The following is a 25696-nucleotide window of genomic DNA, read 5'->3' as shown; positions in this document are numbered from 1 at the left end:
ATGGAGGCAGGAATCTGTCTCCTGAAATAAGGTGAAATGAGTTGCCCCTAAGTACCAGGAGCAGAGCTTGGATTCATCCTGTGTTTGTCTAATAACAGCTTGCACTTAGAGAGCATTTGCCATGTGCCAAGCACTATCTTAAATGCTGCAATCCTTACCTTGAATCCTCACAACAACCCTATGAAGTAGTTTCTATTATTATCCCCATGTAACAGATGGGACACAGAGAGGTTCCATACATTTCCCAAGGCTTTGCTGATAGTGAGTGATAGAGGCACTGCCGCACTACACTGCATTTCCCTCAACTGCCCCATGTCTTCTGGCAAACCACAGAGCCACCCTGGCCAAAAAGAAAGTCACAAGTGGGTAGCAATACTGTCTTTATCCACAGTGAAGCGATAGCATTACAGCACCGACTGTGAGCATCACTGCACCTGTTATGCACCCAGCACTGTGCTAGGCGGTCGGAATATGCAGACACCTTACACACAATCCTGGCCTCATGGATCTCAGTCTGGAAGGGGAAATGATCTCGTACACAATAAGCATAAGATTCACTGTGATAGATGGCACTCTGAGGCAGATGTGAAAGACATGGCACATAGAGAAACAGGCATTAATTTTCTGTTCCTCTGTCAAGGAAAATGAAAGGCAGACTAATGCATTATGGCTGAAAGCATTTACTTTTGATTAAGTGTATGTTTAAATATCACCCTCCTCCTCAGTCAGGCTCATTCCTCAGTCTCTGCTGCATTGCTGACTTTGCTTTCTAAAGAGAAAGTGAGATATTCACCCACAGCAAATGGAATAAGAAAGATAAAAGGCATAGAACTCCTACCTCAGATTTTTTTTTGTTTTATTTTGCCTTTGAAAACTCATTACAGTGAAAACTAATTACAGCTCTCATCACTAAGTGAACGCCAGAGAAGGCTTTCCCTTCATTTTGTGGAAAAAGCTTTTCAATAACATTACATAAAATGCACAGGATTCCAGTTAATTTGAAGTATAGTTCAAAATATGTAAAAACCAAATCTGTGACCTAGTAATACATGCACTTCTTTATTAATGTATTAACAAGTTCTAGGTGTGGGTCAAATACCACAATTTGCAAGTGGTAATGAGTGTAAATGGTGAGAGTAAATGATTTTTTGATGTCTCCAAAGCAACTTTGAAGTGATACAAAAATACCTGTAGTTTTTGATGGTGTCAAAGTCACAAGCAGTAACATGAGGACTTACGGGGTTTCTTGCCTACACTGAGAATGGAAGGATATGCTAACTTTCAGTTAAAACATGGTGAAAATAAAGATGTATTTTCCTATTCAAGTTTACGTATCCCCAAATTATACGCCCTTGAGACAGACGTTCCAGATTCTTCTGATTTAAGACTTTTTGGGTTACTGATGTCTAGCTTTTCTGCTGCCTTAGATGCTTGAGACAGGAAAAGCAATGAGTAGCTCTTATTTAAGGGCTAAGTAGACGTGAGTGGGCACTTCTCAAGCCCACCTCCACAGAACACTCAAGTTTGTATGGTTATATCCACACAACTTTATGTCACAGCTCCATTTTCCCTGCTCTAGTGATCATAGAAACAGTTCTAAACGCCTCAGACCTCTACCATTTCTCCAGAGTGCCACCTTCTTCTTTGCCTCTTTTATCTATCTTTGTCCTCTCATTCCCACTTTTTCTAATGACTCTAGCAAAATAACTTACAATTCACATGTAATAGATTCAGGCTATCTGTAATGTCTAAGCACAAATTCATCTAGGCTGGAAGATCATTAGGGCAACTGAGAGGATCATTAGGTCAGGGAAGTGGGTCTTGAAAATCACAGAGGCAGCCTCCTACCAGGTTTTGTACCCATACCAGAACCAGATTCAGTGTTTAAAATAGAGCTTTTCCTAAGAAATAAGAAAGGCAGAAAGCAACTAGCACCAATTGAACACTGAAATATGCTAGGACTGGTACTGCATTTATATTTTCTCACTTAACTGTCAACAAAAGTAGTATGCTATGATTACCTCCACTTATGAATGAGGAAAGAGACTTTAAAAGCCAAGCAAAACCTGCCCAAGGTCACACACATCTGGTGAACAGCATTTCTATACCTTTCCTCCCTTGGCCCACTCAGCCCGGCTTCCCATTCATGACACAACTAAAATGGCTGCCACAGAGTCAACAGCAATCCCCACAAAGCTGAACATGAAGGGAATTTCTCCACCCCACTCATTATGCTCTATCTCACCGCAGCCTTCAACACTGCTGTCCACTCACTCCCTGCTGAGACCATCCCCTGCTTTAGCTTCTCCACAGACACTTTCCTGGTCTCCCCCTACACCTTTGCTGCTCCTTCTCAGTTTTCTTTGCCGATGCAGCTTCCTCTCCATCACCCATAGTGCTGGAGCCCCTCAAGGCCCCATCCTGGGCCCTCTTCTCTAACAAAACATCAGTTCCCTCGGCAGCTGACTCAGCCCATGGTACCTGTTACCCTGGATACTCAGAAAATCCCTCTCCCTACACTGAGTTCTAGGCAATTAACCTTGGATGTCTTATGGATGTTCAGTCCCCACGAGATTGCCCAAAGAATCAAAACCCTTGTTTCCCCAGTTTCCCCAGTGAACACTCTACTTCAGTGAAAAGCACCCGTCTTCACCCAGCTGGCCAAATCAGAAACGAGAATGGCCCGTTATTCCTTCTTTTTTCACCCTCACATTCAATCAAAATACTAAGTCCTATAGATTTTACCTGCTGGGGATATCTGGAATCTTCCCCATCCCCTCCACTCCACTAAATCCGATTTCAAGGTAGCACCATTTCTCATCAGGACTAACTAAGCTGCCTTCTAGCTTCTCTTCTTACCTCCCTTCAACTCATTTTCCCTGCTAATGTCTTCCATTACTCCATATTAAGGGTCAAAATCTGCAACATAATATTTAAGGCACTGTTTGATCTGGCTCCTGCCACCCTATCAGACTCATGTAGAACCACTCAACCCTTTGTTCTCCCCTTCTCTATTGCCTGGAATGTATTTCAGTTCTTCAATTACCCATGCTTCTTCCAGTCTCTGAGCCTTTGCACATGCTGTTCACTCTGTTTGAAATGCGGATCCCTCCTCTCTTCACTAAGTTTCTTCCTACTCTTCCTTTGGATCTCAGTTTAAATATTACTTCCCTAGAGAAGCTTTTCCTAATTACCCATATTAGGTCAGCTTTCTCAGGGTCCTAATTTTGTATTTAGGGCCTACTGTCCTTTTATTTAATATTATAATCAAATAATTAATCTATTTAATATCTGTCTGCCCTCCTATGACATAAGCTCCATAAAAGCAGCAACTATCTGCCACTCAGCCCAGGCTTACAGCCTAGTCTGAGGCCTGGTACATAGGTAAAATTTGGTACATCTCCTTTGACCTAATTAATTAATTATAAGAAAGTCTCTTTTTTCCATACTTCTCCAGACTTTTCTAGAAAGATACAGATTATCAGGTGTTTTATATGACCAAAGAAAATGAATAAGGACCTAGTTGGAATTTACAATTGACAAATGACTTAAAAGTTTAAATCAAAGAATCTGGAAGAATCCTATTCTACTTTGTTGCTATTTTTAAAAAGGTAAGAATAAAAGTTTCGTTGTGCCACCTGTTAATGTCTGTCCTCAAAATGCCTGGCTAAATCATTTATATGCCTGGTGAGTCCCAAATGAGTCATTATTTACTTACCAACAATGATGAACAGTGCTCTCATAAGAAAATGTTACTACTATTTGTAGCCACCTTCATGGCTGTCAAAATGTATGTTACCTTGTAACTATCAAAACCAGCTGGCTGGCAAATGAACATGATTTCTGCTCATGTACATTATTAAATGTGCATTTCTTAAAAAAAAACAAAAACCAAAACCAAAAAACCCAAATCTCATATTTGATTAGTAACTTCCAGGTAAGGCAGAGTATGATTTAGAAGGATCAGAAAGATGTTCAAATAGAGTGAGACAGCAAATGATGTAATTCTCTGACCACATGAAAACCAGGTCAAACCCAGCTTGTTTCTGCCAGCCTTACACAGCTGCTGGAGCCCCTTGCATATGCTTTCCAGCTGTCCCTGTTACGTCAACCTTTAAATCGGGGATTTTGCCCCATGCATATGCTTCTTGCTTGGTCAAATGTAAGGCACATATTTTTGCAAGCTACTTTTCTCAGCCATTTAAAACTGTGAATAAGGTCTAAGATACATACAGCGAGAAACAAGCCATTTAAAACAAAAAAACTTGGGTTACTAATCTGCTTTAAGCCTCTTTGACTTGTAAAGAAACTGTGAGCATCAGAGTGGCCTGCAATACTGAGCCTAAGTGATGCTTGATTTCAGTTCTCACTACTCCAGTATTGCCTCAAAAGCAAAAAAAGCCTGGTGGATGCTCCATAAAATGAGGCTAGGAATTACATTCAATGCCTCTGCCATGGAACAAATTATTGTCCTGAAATAAGGTCAGCCATGTGTTCACTGAATGGCGAGTCTGCCTTCAGAAAGAAAGGGGAATCACAACCTTTGAGCTCTCAAGAAGCTATATCCCTTCTCCAGATAACTCTTTACTGATGCTTTAGGATTTCTGAAATTTGACTGACAAAACTCGGTGTTCTGTGCCTCCACATTGATGTCATTTGTTTCTAATATTAGCAGCAGAGCAGTTCAGGTTCACCTGAGAAAAGGAGCTTTTATTTTGAGTCGAACAGGAGCAGATACTAAAATGAACATGGTGAGACTTGTTTCTGGTATATCTGACACAGATAAAATAGTTAAACCTGTGCAGTGAAACAATTTTGAATCAAATGGAAAAATAATTCATTCTAATTGGCAATTTGATATGCTTACAGAATTTTTATGTAGCCTCACTTATGGGAACACTAAGGAATTAAGAAATAGAATAATATTATATAAAGTTGGTTTTTTGCACAATGTCACATAAGATTATGAGGTATTTGTGAAAATTCTGCATGAGTGAGATGAAGGTTCCAGGGTATGTGTTATAGCCCAGCATGATTAGCAAACTTAGCGATTATTTGATGTTAAAGCCACATAAGCTACTGAACTCATGAGATCAAATGTGTCAAGTATTTGGGCTTCTATTATACAGCAGATTTTATGTGTCTTAGAGTAACTGAAGAATAGCTACATCTTCACTTAGTACTGCACAAACATGGATAGAGACAGGAGGACGCAGATGTGCCATTTGGAATAGCAGAAATCGTGTTGGGATTTCATGCCCTGAATTGGAGTTAGCTAGTTCCTCCTACCTTCTCCAGCTGCAAAGTGAGTGGCACCGTCCTGTGTTGGGAGTGTCTTAAGTGGTACACACCTCACAAAGAGACTTACATCTGGACAAAGTTAGGGCAATGCACATGTAGACACAGATATATCTCATGCAGAGAAAATGCTTCTCACTTTAAAAGTGACCACCTGAATTTCAAACTGTTCTCTCTAGAGGATGAGGGTATTTAGAAAAAGCATTAAAAGTATTAAAGAGTTACGGGAAACAAAAATAGCAAGGCTCAAAGTGGGGACCTATCACCGCTATAGCAGTATTAGTCTGTAATTGAATTTTTCTTACATTTAAAATCTTGTAAAGCTTTCTTTCCAGAAAGGCCGTCCTGGGCATTTAAATAGCAGTGGCAAGAAAATGGGCCATTAGTACTTGCTAGTTTGCAGTATGTTTTTGCTGACAGTTCTCAAGTTTGGTCTTCAAAACCCATAACAGAGTGATCATTATCTTAAGTTGCTGCCATAAGGAAAATAGGACAAGTCTCCCCGTTTTGGATGCGAAATGTTGCTAAGTACCCAGTGATATACCTTTGCCTTATTTGAGTTTGTTAGAAAAATCTCTGAACTATAGAGACTTAGCCTTAGAACTGTCTTGCTCTGTAGAGTTTTCTGCAAGTCACTTCTCCCTACTGAAAGACATTAAAAATACATGAAAACCCTTATCTAGATCCTTTTCTCCACGATACCCACAAAGTTATGCAAATATAAGCCTGAGGAAGCCACCACCTCACGTGTTCCCAAAGATCTCCATGGTAGGATGTATCCGATGTTACTGGAATTACATGTTTGTTTTTCTGTTTCCCTCACTGGACTCTAGGCTCCTTGAGGGTAGAGGATCATGCCTTGTTCTTCTCTGTATCTCCATGACTTTTTAAAAAAATTCTCCCTACAATATAGCATTTGCTCTAGATTCCAACCCTTTAAAATCAGTAGACTTTTAGACTACCAAGGAAAGTCTTTTGTCTGTACATCTATTGATTTCTGAAAAACTACTAAAAGAACAATTTCTTACATAAAGTGTTTTCACTGGAGCAATCCAATTATTTTTCTCCTATTTAGTGGTTCAAAATATTTTCCACATGCATCTTTATGCAACAGTTTTCTTCCAGCTGGACATGTCCAATTCATATGGGAAAATTTAGCACCATGTCTGTTGGAGGGTAGGAGTCAGAAAGCACCGGAAATCACTATGCCTTGCATTTGTTTACAGTGTAACACTTTAGCACACATTCTCACGCTCTGGCCCTACAAACAGTGATGCTAGGCAAATGTCATAGACATCAACATTACATCTTCCGAATGAAGAAACTGAACCCCAGAAAGAAAAGGGAGCAATTTCCACAAGGTCACTCAACTAGCTGTGACAATGGGTCAAAAGCCCGGGTCTTTCAACTCCTTGCATTTTTATGCAGTTTTTATTATGTCGTGCAGTTGAATGTGTTGCTTAGGTGGCATTTTACAGAAAACATTAATAAGCAGTGGAAAACTTGTGATGCCAAAATGGGAATACTAATTGCTAAGTCTAAATAAACCAAAACTGATGACAAATCAAGGGAGAACTTGGAGTAGTTCAGCTGTGCCACCGATTTGGAAGTTTTATTTGTGTTGTTTCCTTTGGTGTGGGAGCAAGAAGGGAAATTTTATTTTTATGAGAGCCTCTTATCAGAGAATAAGGGTGCACTTTTCTACAACGTTATAGTTATTTCAGCTTCACCTGCTCACTTTGGACCCTTACACTCATGCTATGAGGCACCCTGTCTCTGAGAATTTGTTTTCTTCTCTAACAGCTGCTAGTCAGAAGACGGAAAAATGGGTTGAGTCTGGATTTCCACAAAGACTTATAGGCAAATGCATACTAGAGCTCCTAGTTCTATCCTTATTTAGAAATTAAAAATATATTTCCTTTCCTTAAACTTTTGGGGGTAAAGAACTACCTGATGTTCCCATGGTAATTTTATGTAATCTTGAGTTTAATACACACACACACACACACACACACACACATATAGAGAGAGAGTTAAATATGTATATTATATTAAATATAGGATATAGTTAAAATAACCTAAAAGATAGTTTTGTATTTGTTATGTTAATAATTCACATCCATTAGAAGTAATATTTTGTTTTAGAAGTCAGTTTGTTAGTCAATAAGTCAAAAATATTTATTAAGGCTCTACTGTGTGTCAGGCCGTTCAACACAAATCAGAACTGTCTAGACCAGGATGGTAACGGAGGAAGGAGTGAGAAGTGGTCAGTTGACAAATAATGAATGAATGGTTGGTGAATAAAGTAAAAAAGTTTACCCTCAAGAAACTCACATTCTAGAAGGAGAAAGAAAGCCAATAAATAGGTAAACAAGTTAATAAAGAAGACAATATGGGACTGAGAAGCTGTGTTCTGTGAGGGACATTTTGTTCTGTGCTGCGCCTGAACAGATTTTGAGCTTCCTGGTGCCTGAGTGGCCATGCAAGGGAGACTTGTCTCAAGACAATATGCCTGCATCTGTGGCTCTGCCTCTACCAGGACTCGTCAAGAATCATGCCAAAAGGGAGATACAATATCCACTTAAGCATGTACAGTTTCACCTGAGGAAATGATGACCAAGTGTTGCTTTGTTTTTATTATAGGAATCTTGGAAAATCAGGACTCAGAGTTTCTTGCTTGGGTCTTGGTAAGTACTGAGGGTGTGGTGTGGGGGTGGGCTGGAAGGTGGGAGACTGGGGAGGGCACCAGGGAATGATTGTGGTCCAGGCCAGGACCTGGTCTCAGGTGAGGAGGAGGCTTCCTGGCCAGTATTCCCCCACTTCTCCGTTTAGCCTTTCTCTTCCCATCGTGACCCTCACCCAGGGAGCCACCATGTTCATGGTTCCTTACAGGGGCCCATCGAGCAGAAGGCAACCTAATGCTAAAGAACACCCCAGAGAAAGGGACTCATGTGTCACTCCCATTTAGCAAGCATGAAGGACTGTATGGCGTGCATTTTATAGGTTCAGTTCACCACTCCCTCAATTCACCTGAATTTTTTCTATCTATCCTTGTTTTCCCTTTGCCTAATTTCCTCACTTTTCTATATTATTATGCATTTTATATACTTTTACAATCTGCCTTAAGTATGTGGGGGGGCAAGGTGAGATACACACAATCACACATACATTAATATGCATTAATAAATAAAAGTTGTTACTCCTCCCAGTCAATATTTAAAGAGGATTAAATAGAGATGGCAATTCTAACAGCATAAAGTCGTGGAATCTGACTGTGAAACCTGGGGAGGCTTGAGGCCTCCAGATATCCCTCAGGCCCAGGAAAAGGCAGCCTTGGCATTCTGGCCATTCAACACAAATCAGAGCTGTTCTGTGACCTAAGTCTAGACCAGAATGGTAACTGAGGAGTAGTGAGGAGTGGTCAGATTGTGGCTATGTTTTTAAGGTAAAATCCGGAAGATTTTCTGTTGGGTTCTATGTGGAAGATGACAGAAAAGAGAAAAGTCAAAGATGACTCTAAGGATTTTTTGCCTGAGCAGCAGAAAGGATGAAATACGAGTAAATGAGGTAGAAGAATGAGAGAAAAATTTAGATTAGGAGATTGATTTGGGACATACTAAGTTTGAGATATCGATTAGGCCTGCAATAAAAATTGTCAAGTATGCAAATAGACATATGACTCGAATTTAGAAAGGGGAGCTAGATGTATTAACTTGAGAGTCATCAGCAAGTAGATGCTGTTTAAGCCTGGATCCTGGATGACAGCACTACAGGTGTGCGTATAGACAGAATAGAAAACAGAGGCACATGGTCTAAGACCTAGGAAATCCAACAATGAGAAATTGAGAAACTGAGGAGGAGCCAAAGAAAGCTGAAAATAAAGCAACCAGAGCAGCAGGAGACCAATCAGAAGAAAATGGAGTCCTGGAATCCAGATGAGCATTTCAAGGAAGATGGAGTGACTAATCCTGTCAAGTGCTACTCATACATCAAGCAAGATGAGGACCAAGAATTGGCCATTGGGTTCAGCAACATGGAGGTCATCAATGACTTTTACAAGGTCTGTTTTGGTGGAATGGTAGAGTTTAAAGCATAATTGGAATGGTCCCTGGGAGAATGCAAAGAGACAAGCTGAAGGCTACTCTTTTGGATGATGATTGCTATAAAGAAAAGCAGATAAATGGAGTGGCACTGAGCTGACAAGGGGGATCAGAGAGGTAGCTTTTGCACATGGAAGAAATGACCACATATTTATACACTTATGGGGAAATCTTTTTGAGAAGAAAATATGATGCAGAAGGAGAGAGAAGAATATCTGGAATGATTTTTTGAGGACATGAGATGCACACAAGGAGAGAGTGCATGAAAGAAGGCAGAGTACATGGGCTTTGAGGCTAGCAGGGCAATTGATTGGGTGGTGGAGGGGGAGGTATCTTGTCAAAGTTCTCTTCTATTGCTTTTATATTCTCAGTGGGAATCAGAAGCAAAGTCATCAGCTGTTAGTGACGATGAGAAGGAAGTGTTAGAAGTATGGAGAGAAGACATGCAGGAGAGAAGAAGAATGAATTGACCAGGGCTAGGCCACACAGTGACAAGACAGCATTAAGGACCAACTTAAGATCAGTATGATTAAATTTGAAGTGAGACCATGTCTATAGTTATGTGTTTTTCTTCTAGCCATGTTCAACTGTGCAAGTTCAGGTGGGTTTTTGTTTTTTTAAATAAGATGATAAAAGGAGGGCAAAGATGCTGAGGGCTTGTGTAGGGCAGTCATTTTAATGGTGGAGTTGGCATTTAAACTGAGTAGAAAGGAAAATGAGGACTAGAGTCAGGAAATGAGCCAGGAGCTAAAATGAGGGAGCTGAGGGACTGTGAAAACTGGATAGGATCAATAAAGTATACATCCCAGAGGGACCAAAGAATTGTTGAAGCAAAAACATTAGAGAGTGGTTGGAAGGATAGAAAGTGGTTGAAAAGGGAAACATTTGAAACTGGGGTTACAGAGGGGTTCAGTTATTGTTAGTGACATAGTCTATGGTGTGTCCATTGGGAGAGAGTTGTGGAGGTTGTATCGAAGGCGAGATCAGTGAAGGAGAGAAGGTTAAGGAACTTGGAGATGAAGGTACAGGGAAGATCATCTTTGGGGTCACTGAACTCACTGAAAAGTAGAGCAAAACTAACATTGGAGAGTGACAGTGAGAAATGAGCTAAAATTTTCAAAGAACGAGAGGGAGTGACCAGGGTGGGTCGGTAACTACAACATGAGAGCCCTGAGGATGTGTGAGTTTCAGAGCTGGCATGTGTGAGGGGGTATTTCAAAGACACGGAAAGCCATCAGTGTCTGAGTTTTCCTGATTCTTCCTAATAATCTGACTTGGGAGGTGAAGGCAGTAATTGTTCACTGTAAGTCTAAGGTAATTTGACATTTGCTTAATTTATGGCTCTGATATTGTTACTATTTACTCACATTTGAAAGACCCTGGAGATTCATTACCAGGGATACTCTGACCTTAGATTTTTTTAAGAATATCTTTACAGTAAATAACTGTTCAGTATTCATTATTGAAAGGAATTACCTGTTAATGTAAAGTAAGAAATACACGTAGTGAAAAAGCATTGGTCAACTATTTACAAGCTTGTATCTATGGTGGAAAACAGTTTAGTCAATAAGTACACAGAAAACTCAACTGAAAGCCCTTAAGACAATAACAGATTCAGGTGCCTGTGCAATCCCAGTTTCCAGAGGCCAGTCTCCAGTTTTTGTTTATTTATTTTTTAAAACCGTAGACTGTATATGAGCTGCAGGCATTTTAACGAACTTTGAAACAGACTTGATTCAGGAGCAGCAAATTCTGATTTGAGCTTCAAGTTTTTTGAAGAGCCTTAACACTTGTGATAAGACGCTGCATGAAAAGTAAGAGGAAACAAGGAAGTTCATGGGGCTGACTGGCTTCATTCAAAACAGGTAACAAAGCTTGACAAGTTGAATAAGCACTCTTTGAGAACTTTTCTGAACTGCCTCTATAAGCCAGGGGAGACAAGAAATTCATAGAAAGAAATAATGCACCAGCCTTAGATAATTTGTCAGGCTCTGCAGACCCCAGCTGTCAAATCCAAATGGAGCTGGGTTTACTGCTGTAGGCTTAGGATGTCAGCTCAGTCACTACCCATGTTCAACTGAGGCCTTAGAAATTAAGTAGTAAAACTGCCAGGAAATCAAAAAGCTATAGATGTCTTTTCTTGAAATACTCTAAAAGTCATAGTTAAAGCTAACAATTCTGACTTTCTTCCCTACCAGAGAAGGAGCAGCTGGAAGTTCCTTGCCCTACTAATTTTCCTTTTGGTGAACTAAGAGCAAATGTGTAAATGGGAGTAGAAAGGTGAAGTAACTTGAGAGTGAACTGATGGTACATCTGAAAGAACACAGCTCTGCCAAGGAGAGAAATGGGAAAATATATTAATATTATGTGGCCAATCCTACCTGTGGGTTGCTGTGGCTGGCCTGCTCTGTAAATATACTGCCCATTATTGTCAATACTTGAAGTCAAAAAATTCATGGGAAAGGAATAAACTCAGAGTGACCAAACCCACCCCGATCTGGTAGGAGGTGGAACTGTCTTACAAGAGAAAAATAGTAGAATTTACATTAATTCACTCATTCATTTATTCATTCTTAAGCAAACATTTATGAAGTCAGGCATTGGTTACAGGAGATATGAGGACAAGAGCATGGAGCCTGCCCTCAAATTTATCATAGTGCAGTGGGAGTTAGGCTTGCAAAAAAAAAAAAAAAAAACTGATAATATATCTGACAGATGCCGTAATGGAGAGTACAGGGCAAGTGAAGTGCGAAGAAGGTCTCCTGGGGGGTTTGGGATAGCTTGATGTGGAAACAGGGGTTATCACTTGGCTTGACACTTGAAGGGAGAAGTCAAATGGAGAGGGAGGGCAAAAGGTTCAAGACAGGAAGCAATGCAAGCAACAGTGACTCCAGAGGGAGACTCCACCAAGGGGAGGTACTTGGGGAAACAGGTCACATTTATAGAATATTATGAGTACAATGTATTGGGGAACAGCAAGAAATGAGCCTGGAAAGAAAGCTAGGTCTGATTATAAGAACCCTTGTTTGCCTTGCTAAGCCATTTAGTTTTGTCCTCTATGTCTCTGGAATTCCTTCAAATCCAAAGGTCCCCAGATCTCAACAAACACTTGGGGGACAAGGAGGAGCAAAGGCTCCATCTCTCTCCACTCTCTTCCTTCCATCTGCCACAGCTTCCATCAAAGCAGCTCCACTTTTTCTTCATATTACTATTTTTTAAAAAAGTAGACTACGTTTTAATGCAGTTTTAAGTTCACAACAAAACTGAGCAGAAAGCACAGGGAGTTCCCATACACCCCTGTCCCTACACATGCATAACCTCCCTCATTATCAGCATCCTTCACCAGAGTGGCACATTTGTTACCTCTGATGAACCTACAGTGCCACAACATTATCAACCAAAGTCCATAGTTTACATTAGGGTTCACTATTGGTGTTGTACACTCTATGGGTTTTGACAAATGTATAATGACTTGTATCTACCATTATAGTTATCATACAGAATAGTTTCACTGCTCTAAAAAATCCTCTGTCTTGCCAATTCATTCCTCCCTCTCCTCTAACTCCTAGAAATCACTATCTTTTTACTGTCTGCATAGTTTTGCCTTTTCCAGAATGTCATATAGTTGAATCATATAGCGTGTAGCCCATTCACATTGGCTTCTTTCACTTAGTAATATGCATTTAAGGTTCTTCTGTGTCTTTTCATAGTTTGATAGTTCATTTATTTTTAGTGCTTCATATTAAATTTTGGAAAACAAAATTCATCCTATGCCAAAAACAGTTATCAAAACCTTGCTCAAGCTTGTGATAAGCCATTGAAAACCTTGGGTCAGGAATAAGACATGATCAAAGGTATTAGAAGTAACATGAAGGCTATAATAGAGGAAACAGGGTTGAGGCTGGAGGCAGGAAAATTAATTAGGAGTTGATGAGGCAGTGGTATGAAAGATGTAGAGGAAGGAGGTGATTAGAAGAAAGAATAAATAGGACTGGTGATCTCTGGATACAGAATAGGAGGTCTTCCTGAGTGGAGGAGGATGCCCAGATTCCTGGATTGGGCATGGGGGTGGATGAGCTGAAATCTCAGAGACAGGAGACACAGGAGGGAGCTGTGAGGGCAGACAGCACTGTTGGGAAGCGGTGACCAAGGAGCTTGTGACCTCCCAGCTTCAGACATCTAGAGAACAAGGGGAACTCTGTGGAGATCTCTAGTCTGGAAATACAGACCCAGGAACTTCTAACAGTGGTGACCCTAGGATTGTCATTGAGATCACCTGGAAACAAGAGGACTGAGGTGTTTGGACAGGTTTAGGACATCTGGCTCATGGTGTCTGCCTGACTGTATGCTCCCTGAGAGCAGGGACTGCCTATTTTTCTACACTCCTATTGCACCTTGAGCAGATCACAGTATCTGACTAGCAGCAGGTATTCAAAAATATTTTTGAGTGAATGACTGAACAGGTGATCAGTTGCTAAGAAATGACAAAAGGTCCACTGAGTAATAGCAAGGATCCAGCTGAAGACAAAAATCATGAATTGCTGAGGCCCAGCCCAGTTCTTTGACTTCCTCCAGCGGCATATCAATGAAGAGACAGAAGTGTGGGGTAGTGAGTGGAGATAGAGAGAGACCCAGCATCAGGGATTGTCTTAAAATGTGGTTGGAGAGTGGGGAACCTACCACATACACAGGTGACATGGGGTCTAGGCTGGGTTTAGACCCAGAGCTGTTTCATCGGGGCTCTTGCTTCTACAGTTAGAAAGGGGCACCTGCCCACACTGACTTGCTCCAAAAAGTCTCATATTAGGAACAGTAGGCCAGTCTGATTCATTTCATGGGAGGTAACACACCACAATGTCCAGCTCACCTGTGTGTGCTTGAAAGGGGCTGACTTTACCTTGTAACATTCACTCTGGAATGGGCATGCTTCCTAGCAGGCAAGATGCCTGCAATGAAAAAAGGCACATCATGGTTAATTTGATGTGTCAACTTGACTGAGCCATGGAATGTCCAGATATTTAGTCAAACCTTATTTTGGGTGCACCTATGAGGGTGTTTTGGAATAAGATTAACATTTGAACCTATAAACTGAGTAAAGCCGATTGCCCTCCCTAATGTGGGTAGCCCTTTCCCCATCAGTTGAAGGCCTGAATAAAACAAAAATGCTTACCCTCCTGTGAATAAGAGGGAATTCCTGCCTGACCATTTCAAGCTGGGACATTGATCTTTTCTTGCCTTCAGACTCAAACTGAAACATCAGCCTTCTTGGATCTTGAAGCCTGCCAATCTCTAACTTGCCAACTGCGGATCTTGGGATTTCTTGGCCACCATAATCACATGAGCCAATTCCTTATAATACATCTCTCTCTGTCTCTGTCTATATACACACACACACCCTATTGGTTCTGTTTCTCTGGAGAACCCTGAGGAGTGATTTTTGTTGATTTTTTTCAAAACATCATGCAAGTGTATGTGACCAACCAAACAGAGTCAAGTATTTGTAAGGATATAGGTAGGAAGATATGGAAGACCCAAATGAGGAGTAATGTGGTCACTTGCTAATTTTTCCGCTGGGCACATATTGAACATAATGTAAAATACCATCATCCAAATGGAGCTTTCTTGGGCTGTTCGCAGGTCAAGAGGACAATTTATGCAGCCCTGCCAGATAGGGTTTGATCTGGATCTAAGCAGTAAAGGAGAGAAAGAACACCCCCATGCCTTTGGGTCCCTGTTTCACACATCCTCAATGCTTTAATTCCTAGGGAATACAAACTGATTCCAAGGAGATGTTCTGTGTCCTTTTAGGCAGCTGCTTCATGCCATCCTTGAAGAAGTAAAGTCATAAAGTAAAATACTCCTTAACACCTTGGAGGACTTATACGAGTCTCTCAAAAAGTGTTTCTTCTCAACTCTGGCTGCACATTGGAATTACCTGTTTAACTTAAAATTCAGATAATCCCGTCTCAACCTAGACCTTTTGAATAAGGAGCTCCATGTGCACGTGTTTTTCAAATGCTGCCCTGACGGTTCTGAGGCAGTGTCAGGGTTGGAATACATTGTCTTATCTGGATGGAAGAAGATAGAAAAATGTGTGAACTGATAACTAGTGTGCCCAGTGCCAGCAGCCATGATTCTTCTCTACGTAGCAGCAGCCACCCCCAGATCTAGGCCTGGGAGCTGGCCTGAGGCATTTCCACCTGGACTGGAAAGCCTCCAAAGAGGAGAATCTGCCCTGCTTAGGGCTGGCCTCAGGGCAAGTGGGGTGAGCTGGTATCCCTGCCATTCGACTCCTGCCATCTGGGTGCCAGTCTTGCCTTATGCGCCTCCCTAACCAAGAGAACTTTCTAGAGCAAAAGCAGTTAATCTTAAGAATAAACTGTGTGGGCTTCTTTTTAATGCATTCATATGTGCAGAATATAGTCCTGGCTCATCTCCCTCTGCCTTAGTGATGCTCTCACTGCACTAAATATTTTGACACTAGGAGAACACGATATTAAATATTTAACATGGATGGTATTATTTTTATGACACCCTTTGTGATTCCCATTCTTGTTGCTTAGGCTGATATAAACTAGCTAGCTCACCTATTATAACAACGTAAGAGCAGCAATAATAAATATTTATGAAGTGCCTCCGAGGACACTTGAGAGGTGGTTTTAAAATGCAAGCTTTCCCTGAAAGAGTTTACCAATTTTTCTGCATAACACAAATAGAGTGAACTATCTTAACTCCAAAATACCCACAGAATTTAAATGGTGTATGAATATTAAACATACAAGAGTGTTTTAGGCATGTCATTCTTTCTGGAAAGTCGAACTTGAATAAATGTCATGATGCATACACATAAAAAATGAGCAGACCTTTGTATTTTTCCAAAATCATCTAAAAATATGTTTTCCTAGTTTCCTAATTTTATGGATAAAATCCTTCTGAAGAATTGCTGACAAGAGAAAGAAAAAGAAAGAAAGAAAGAAAGAAAGAAAGAAGGAAAGAAAGAAAGAAAGAAAGAGAGAAAGAGAGAAAGAGAAAAAGAAAGAAAGAAAGAGAGAAAGAAAGAAGAGAAAGAAAGGAAGAAAGAAAAGAAAGAAAGGATGAAAGAAAGAAAGAAAGAAAAGAAAAGAAAAGAAAAAAAGAGAGAGATTGCTGACAAGTGGTTGCCCTCTAAATCAGCAGGGACTGCTGGCCACATGGCTTTGCCTCTGCTCCCAGGAGTCTATTAGGAGTGATGATACAGCTTAGGTAGGAGTGTGGCAACCTGATATTTCACATGCTGTCAGAGTTGAGGCTTAGGGGAGAAATCAGGGAGAGAAAATAGAAGGATCTGTACACAGAGGGGTTTATTCAACAATCTGGGCATGCAAACAACCCATGTGCACACATGCACACACACACCTCATCTCTCTCCATGCAGCCGCAAAGGGAGAAGTAGCCCTCATTTGCCAACCTGTGATTCAAAAATGAAACAAATGGTTTCAAAACCATTAGTAATGGGGAACAAAAGTTCCTCTCTAGGCCCAGATGTGGGCAATTTGCTGAAATTAATCATTCATAAAGACGATCTCACTAAAGATCATTACTGCTATGAGAGGGAGAATTAGTCCTTGCAGCCACCAGCTCCTTGATGAGAAAACAGGGTCAGGAAGATGCGATATGTCTTGTTCAAGGCCAGTGGTAGAGACGGCAGACTCCCCCATTTTCTGTCCCTCCCCCCTCCACTAGCAGCTTCATCCCTTATGGCCCATCTGCTTCCAGTCTCCAAGCACACACAGCCATTGCTGTCACCCACATCTCTTAATGTCCTGAACTTCCTCTTCCTCCTTGAAATGAGAATGGCTGCACCAAATGTGTAGGGCCCCTTGTGTCTCTCTCATTCAGGCAATAGTCAGATGATGTCATGATTAGGTTCAGCATGACTCTGGGTTGGTAGCTGGGTGAAAATGTCTTCACTTTTGAAGTGGAAAATGTCAGAACCTGAGTGACTCCTGGCATCCATCTCCAGAGTTAGGGTAGACGATGACTTATGAAAGCTCCATAGACAAAAATGGGGACCAGAATCCATGTCTCTTGGCCCACGATTAGGTGTGCTTTCCCCATGAGAGATTTCAAAGTAAGGATGCAATTGAGTGCAGGCATTTTGGTTTTTGTGGATACCATCAATGAAGTTCCTAATGCTTGCCTTTCCCTCCTTTGCACACTGCCCTACAGGTTTCCTGAGGTCCCCATAGTTCCTGTACTCTAAGCAGCAGCCTGACAAAGGCACATCTTGTGTATGTACAAGTCTATTCATATTGTTTACCTTGGGTTTGCCTTGTGCATTCTACATTAATATAAAGATTATTTTTCTAAACTCTGTGCATCATAAAAACCCAAATGAAAGTTTTGTAATTTCAATCAATAATGCTATTAAGTTTATCTAACAGTGAGGCAAAAAATGGAGAAATCATTTGAGTCCTGTCTGCCAATGGGGTGGGGCTGTGTCTGTGCCTGCCTCTGGTATGCTTAGGTGAGGAGAGCACAGGGCTGCAGGCAGTCACCTCTGAAAGTGCAGCGTACATGGCTGAATGACCCTCCAGGGGCCAACACACTGAGGTGACTGTGCAGGCATTCATAGGAATGCCTTAAGGGCCTCAGCTGGATGAAGAAGGAATAAAGTCTCAGTTCTTTCCAGGCCTATTGAGTATGAATGAATCAGAAACCTTCCACAGTAAGCCAACAGAAAACCCAGCTCAAAGCAAGCCAAAGCATCAGCTCTAGCAAAAAACCCAAATTTCTAGGCCCACATGGAAGAATTTCTAGGCTCACCTGGACAGTGGACCCATATGGGTTTATCTGGGGATCAAACTATGAATTCTGTGAGCTGCAGGTTGGTTCTATTCTTAAGCTGTCCTGAAATTGGCAAGAAGGCTGCAGAGGCTTCAAGCCTCACAACCCGGTGGCTCTGGTTGGTTTATGTATCCATCCCTGAGCCAGTCATCAAAGACTTCAGTCTCTCAAGACCCACCCTGACACTGGGGAAGGGTACTTTAAATCCACGCAAACTGCGTTCTGGGAGTAGGGAAGTGATTCATTCTCAAAAGAAAATTAAAGAACTCTTACCTAAAGAGGGGAAATAGTGGCTGAGGTAATGAGCAGATGACCACCATGAATAGTTAAGAAGAAAATATATTCCTTGATCTGGGATGCCTTCTCCCACTTATTTTAGCTTATCTGAGCCCTTTCTATGTCATTGGTAGCCATAGTTGAAAACTGAAATTCTCCCAGCATTTTCTATGGCATGAGGTATGCTCAGAGTTTTGTGAGTCAATTCAACTTGCCTAATCGACAAAATTTTCCATTGCAGGGTAAATATATAGCTTTGCCTTTTTAATATACTCTCTCCTTTCTATGTTTTTAATAGTCTCAAAGGATTAGTGAGACCTAAGGCTCATTTACAGATAAAAGCTTCATCCTAATACCTGGATGATGAAAATATGCAAAGAAAGACCTCCATGAGAGAGAAGCAGAAAATACCATCAATACTCATTTCATATCTGACAACTAATTACAATTAGAGGAAAAAGAGGCTATCAACACATAATTATAGGAAATGGGTGATGAGGTAATGAGCAGTGGCTAAATTGGAGCTGACAGTCTAACCATGGGGATTTCTTTAGCTGAAAAGAAAGAGACAGGACCTGACTTCATTCTGTGGCTGGAATTAGCTTCATTTTTCTTCATAGTCTCTTACTTTGCCTCCCTTCCCATATCTCCACCTTGTGCTCGACAATAGCCTTTCCTTTGGCCCTTTCTGAGCTGTTTCTTTTGGCAGCAATGTCTGTAACTGCTCTCTGAAGAATAGAGGACACAGGACTGGTCTTGAGACATGTTGCTACAGGTGACCTTCTGTCTGACTTCATTACCTACCCCCACCATCCTCAGGGCAAAAGGGAGGAGCACAGCAGCCCCCCCTCCTTTTCAGTGCCTTCCAGGGAGGACTGGTTGGCTGTCCTGGCCCTGCTGATGGATTTGCTGCCTCGGATGTTGCCTACGTCTCAGTTTGTGAAGTCTTAGACACTGCGACTGACTCGGTCATCCCTGTGAAGCACCGACCAGGCACTTTTTCTGTCATTTTTTCATGTGTTCATGGATTTTACAAAGATGCAGTAGACGCTGTGCTGAGGAAACAGGGAGAAACGACACATAGGTGCCTGCCCTCACAGAGCCTATCTAGGGGGTGAAGAAGACGTGGTTCTCAGGATGGATCAGATCCTTGTGCTATGTGCCCCTAAAGGACACCCTGCATTTTTTACTTGTGTATGATGGTGATTAATTTTTTAGCCTGACTTATTTCCTGCTGGATTATCAGTTCAGAACACATGACTAGAACAGAGAAAAAGGTTCTCAATATACACTGAATTATGGAAAGACGAATGAATGAAAGAATGCAGCACCACACAGTCGGTACTCTGAAGGAAATATAAAGCGTCATGGAAACACGTAAAAGGGCTGCCTAAGCTAGGGTTAAGGGAGGTCATGGAAGGCTTCCTGGAGGAAGAGTAGTAAAGGATAGATTGGGAAGGAGCCAGGTCAAGGAGAACACAAGGAAAAGAACAGTTAAACAAGAATGTGATAGAAGTAGACAGGCAGAGAGATAGAGGTACAAGATATAGAAATTGCCCAGGTGAAGAAGTAACCACCTTTTTTGGGGTAGTAGGGAAAGTGCTTCTGGAAGCCACCTGATGCTGAAGGATGAATAGCAATCTGTCAGCTTGACAAGGGAAAGAATGCCATAGTCATATCTTGTTAAATTTTCTACTTACTCCTCACTTGGGTTTTGGCTTGATTGTTGCTTTCCTGAACATTCAAGTCCGGGCTACAGGCTCCCTACAAGCTCCCATCACGATCCCTCTTATCAATATATTGCCCTGTGGTTGTGATTATTTTCGTATTTGCCTGCCTTACCACTGCATTGAGAGTTCTAGGAAAAAGAGACCATTACTATCATTTGCCATTTTGACACCACCATCTGGCATGGCTCTGAGGGAACACTGGGGGTTTAATAAATGTTTTCTGAGTGAATTAATATATACATTTCAGGAAGAGGAGAAGCTGGGAAGCCTCAATTAGCATGACTTGGAGAGGGAGCCATATGGGAGAGAAAAATGATGAAAGATAACCTCCGAAAAATTACGAAAAGCACTGAAACCATGTCACAAAGCTTGGTGTTTATCTATTGTGTGATTGGGAGTCATGAAAACATTTAACTCTAGGAGTCACTTGGCCAGATACATTTTAGTCAGCCCATCCTGGTCACAGTGCAGATGGCAAGGTGGTGAGGGTTGAGAATAGAGGCAGGGAGACAGGCTCAATGACTTGAGTATTCTCACTTTTACAGAAGATTAAATGTAGCAATACATCAATTGCCCATGCGTTGTAAGCCAAGCTCATCATACTGTGAGCCTATACAGACAGCCCATACGGAAGGTCTATCAGGGCAGTAAGGTAAATGAGGCTTGACCAAATTGGCAAAAGCAGGTAGAGAAAATACAAAGGGAAATACCTTTAAAAGCCTAAAATAACATATCTGGAAAAGATCTCTAATACAGGTGTCAACATAGTAAACTACAAAGTTTCTGAGATTGGGTGGGAAAAAAAATGCTAGTTCCTAGATATTTTCTGTAAGGAAAAGGTCAAAGATAAATAGAAAACAAATAAATGGGCAAATAGACAAATCAAAGAAGAAAAGGAAATCAAAGTTGGGATGTAAAATTAATATGAAATAAAGTAGAATTCAAGGCAAAGAAAAGACATCGTAATGAGAGGTGATCACTGGTGGAGTGGAGTCCCTGAGAAAGAGGAAAGAGATGGGATCCATAGGATACGTGGAAAAATAAGCATTGAATAGAAAGGACAGCCTTCCACAGTGGCAGGAAGAAAGGAGGAGAAGATGGTACTGTTCTAATTTATGTTCTCTTTGAAGCAGGCTCTGAAACAAGGATTTGAAGGCAGGTGGTTTGATGATTTTTTGAGATGTGAGTTTGGAAAGGGAAGGTCATAAAGGGCATATAATCAAGTCAGTGCTAGTGTGGGTAACTGAAACTGGAATTCCCCTGGGACTCTGGAGCCAGTGTGGAATGCACACCTACCTGAGAGTGAGGGAGATGGGGCATTTCCATACCAGAGAGAGTTGTCAAGCACCTGGAAGCCCCAGGGAAAATGGGCAGGGCACCAATTGTGTCTGCTATGGGACAGATAGCAGATATGGCAAAAAGGAGAGGGGGTTTCAATTTGTCTTCTTTTATTTTCTTTATGAAGCAGGAGGCACTGTTACCTGCTGAGGTTAAAGGAAGAGGAGGTAGGACCTGAGGTTGAGAAAAGTGGAGCAGGTTTGAAATGCACACTTTGGAGAAAACTGATTAGAAAACAGAGGACTGTTGGGGGTCTATGAGGGACTAGAGACAAATAATTTACACTGTGTCAGTCTCTATAGTTTGCCATTTTCTCCAGCACAGCTCAGCACCTCGGTTATAGGTGATGAGCAGCCAGACAGTCAGATTTATAAGGATGTGGGTTTTTGTCAGGCAGGTGCAATGAAAGGACAGTGAATCAATGGACTTGAGAATAAAGCAAGAGACCCTTCTAAATGGTGAACCACATCATCTAGCCACCCTGACCCTCCTGGATAAGGAAGGAGTTGAAGAAAGACATTAGATAGAAGAGAAGGGAAAGAGTTTGAAGGCGGAGTATGTAGGGAGAATGTACAAAATCTGCAAGAGTGAGATTCTAGCACGTGGAGATTAATGACCAGCTCTTACATATATAAATATATTTGGAATTAAATAAGGCATACCTTCATCCAAGTTCTGTTGTGTGCATGTTCAGTTCTATTTTTCATGGCAGCTTTGCTATCTTGTAGAATTTCCACCCCATCAACATTTTCTTCTCCTCCATCTAATAGTCAATGTCTTTTTATTTTATTTTAGTTCCAGTGTACATGTGCAGGATGTGCAAGTTTGCTACATAGGTACATGCATGTCCTGGTGGTTTGCTGCACCTATCAACTCATCATCTAAGTATTAAGCCCAGCATGCATTAGCTATTTTTCCTGATGCTCTCCCTACCCCTGCCCACCCCCAACAGGCCCCAGTGTATGTTGTTACCCTCCCTGTATCCATGTATTCTCATTGTTCAACACCTACTTATGAGTGAGAACATGTGGTATTTGGTTTTCTGTTCTTGCATTAGTTTGCTGAGGATGATGGCTTCCAGCTCCATCCATGTGCCTGCAAAGGACATCTCATTCCTTTTTATGGCTGCATAGTATTCCATGGTATATACGTACCAGATTTTCTTTATCCAGCCTACCATTGATGGGCATTTGGGTTGACTCTATGTCTTTGCTATTGTGAATAGTGCTGCAATGAACATATGTGCATGTATGTCTATAATGGAATAATTTATATTCCTTTGGGTATATACCCAGTAGTGGGATTGCTGGGTCAAATGGTATTTCTGGATCTAGGTCTTTAAGGAATCACCACACTGTCTTCCTCAATGGTTGAACTAATTTGCATTCCCACCAACAGTGTAAAAGTGTTCTGATTTCTCTGCAGCCTCACCAGCATCTATTGTTTCTTGACTTTTTAATAATGGCCATTCTAACTGGCATGAAATGGTATCTCATTGTGCATTGATTTGCATTTTTCTAACGATCAGTGATGTTGAGCTTTTGTCATATGTTTGTAGGCTGCATAAATGTCTTCTTTTGAGAAATGTCTGTTCATGTCCTTTGCCCACTTTTTAATAGGGTTGTTTATTGTTTCTTCTTGTAAATTTGTTTAAGTTGCTTGTAGACTCTGGATTTTTAGACCTTTGTCAAATGGATAGATTGCAAAAATTTTCTCCCATTCTGTAGGTTGTCTGTTCACTCTTATGATAGTTTCTTTTGCTGTGCAGCTCTCTAGTTTATTTCCATTTGTCAATTTTGTTTTGTTGCAATGGCTTTTGACGTTTTTGTCATGAAATCTTTGCCTGTGCCATGTCGTGAATGGTATTGCCTAGATTTCTTCTAGGGTTTTTATAGTTTTGGGTTTCACATAAATGTCTGTCTTGCATACATTTTTTTAAAAAATTGAAGTTTATTCTTGAAAGTTTGTGATATCCACAGTGTCCTAACTGCATGCAATTTCTATAACCAGTGTAAATTTAAGAAGGATTGGTCTTTTATTCAGGGGGATTAGTGGCTGCTGTGTTTCTCTTCCAGTTGACCCACTGGAACCACATGAAAACTGGATTTTCAATTACCTCTGCTAAGAGAAGGGAACTGTGACATAGATTGTATGTATTCAATCTATGTTGAATTAGATGTATAAAAATACATCTAATTGTATTTTGGTTTATCTTTGGAATGCACTTTCTATTTCTATTTGAATCTGGGTGCCACAGGCATAACATGTCAGTGGAAAATCAAGAGTCATCTGCAGTTAATAAAATATGAAGGAACAATATAATGATCTAGTAGCCCATCTCAGAGTAGCATTCAGTTAAGCTTTTAGATCTCCATAATAAATTAATCATTCTGCATGACACCAGTGGGAGAAATTCCACCCTGACCCCATCAAAGTGATGCATCCCACTTGCACCTTACTGTAGCAGAATTGGTGGCCCTTGTAATCTTGTCCCAGAAAATGAGACTGCTGATATTATTGTTTTATTTCACATTTTTAAAAAGTTCTGCTAAGCTTCTTTTGCTACAGGCATTTACTGCCACTGGGATTTTTTCAGAAGGTTAATAGTACTAATGAAACGAAGGGCAAAACACCAAAGAGAATCTTGAAGGAATAGTCTGTAATTCTTTATTTGGTCAGGGCAAAAGACCCTGCAATGTATTACAATCTCCATTTTGGGGTCAAGGCCACCTTCAACCTTCCAAATTGTTCTTCATCCTCTAGGACCAGTATTTATTGTCTCTCTTCCTGTCACTCCAAGGCTTCTCACTGTGTTGGGACCTCATAGAGTTCTTTCCTACAACATCCCAACCCACTACTTAGACAAGTTGTCATCTCTGGCTGCCATTACAGTCACATGTGGAGCTTTTAAAAAATACCTGTGCCTGGACCTTTCCTCAGACCAGTTAAACCAGAATCTATTGCTTTGGAGCAATACATCAGCTTCCCAGGTGGTCCTCCTAATTGGGCCTCAGTTGAAGATCACTGGCCTGGATAAGGAGCTTCAAATTCTGGCTTCCTGTGCAGCTGAAAGGTGGCCTGGCTCCCCACCTAAGTTACTTGCTCATCTGATGACTGAGTCCACTGGAGGCTTTGAGTACCTGGGAACATTTTGCTTCCCAGGCAGCATGCAGCAAGCACAGCCAGAGAGCAGGGCAGATGGTCACTTTTGGTGACCAATGCAAGAAGCAAGGAGCAGGTGAGGTATATGTTTTTCAATTTCATCCCCAATTAAAATTCAGAATTTTGAATAATGTTTGAATGTTTTAGTCTATTCATCATTCTCCATGTGTCACTTAAGAATAATCCATAATAAATAATACATTTTTTCTAAGCTTTGTTAAGATGGGTATGTGATTAGAACTGATACATTTCAGTGTTGACTTTGGCTTTCACTGTGGGTTCTGAAAAAGTCATTTATGTTCTTGTGGAACTTCTGCTACTTCATATATTATCTCTTTGGAGATAATAAGGAAAGTAGCATTTAGTGAGCACCTGTTGTAGGCTTGTACTAGTACTATTTGTCTAGTACTATTGTCTAGTACTATTCTAGACACTGACATATACTATTGAAATCATTGACAGTTTTGGCTGGTTGGGCACAGTGGCTCACACCTGTAATCCAAGCACTTTGGGAGGCCGAGGCGGGCAAATCGTGAGGTCAGGAATTCAACACCAGCCTAACCAATGTGGTGAAACCCCGTCTCTACTAGAGGTGCAAAAATTAGCTGGGCGTGGTGACACCTACCTGTACTTCTAGCTACTCAGGAGGCTGAGACAGGAGAATCGCTTGAACCCGGGAGGCGGAGGTTGCAGTGAGCCGAGGTTGCACAATTGCACTCCAGCCTGGGTGACAGGGCAAGACTCCATCTCAAAAAAATAAAAAAAAAGGAAAAGATAGGTCATCAGACTGCTTGGACTCATCCGGGCTTAGTCACTTACCAGCAAATAAACTCAAATCACAGATTGGTTGTAGATTTTAAACAAGAAAATGTCTATAAAGGGTATAGCACTGTGCTTGGAACAATGTAAATTCTAAAAAAGAAAAAAAGTGTTAATTTGCATCATTGTGTGTGGTTTTTTTTTTTT

The 25696-nt window shown here is 41.1% G+C and overlaps 1 protein-coding gene across 4 annotated transcripts in view; it reads left to right on the top strand.

The window, feature by feature from the left end:
- Positions 1-25696, top strand: part of KCNAB1 (potassium voltage-gated channel subfamily A regulatory beta subunit 1) — a 430095-nt gene that overhangs the window by 300182 nt on the left and 104217 nt on the right. For all 4 annotated transcript variants that reach the window (XM_017855014.1, XM_017855023.1, XM_017855037.1 and 1 more), the window contains exon 2: positions 7942-7985. In XM_017855014.1, the coding sequence (XP_017710503.1) occupies positions 7942-7985 (44 nt within the window). The remainder of the gene's footprint in view (positions 1-7941; positions 7986-25696) is intronic.

Source organism: Rhinopithecus bieti, unplaced genomic scaffold (assembly GCF_001698545.2).
Source record: "Rhinopithecus bieti isolate Rb0 unplaced genomic scaffold, ASM169854v2 scaffold_2454, whole genome shotgun sequence".
Lineage (NCBI taxonomy): Eukaryota > Metazoa > Chordata > Mammalia > Primates > Cercopithecidae > Rhinopithecus > Rhinopithecus bieti.
The sequence above is the reverse complement of the archived record's forward strand: the minus strand, read 5'-3'. Positions and strand labels throughout refer to the sequence as shown.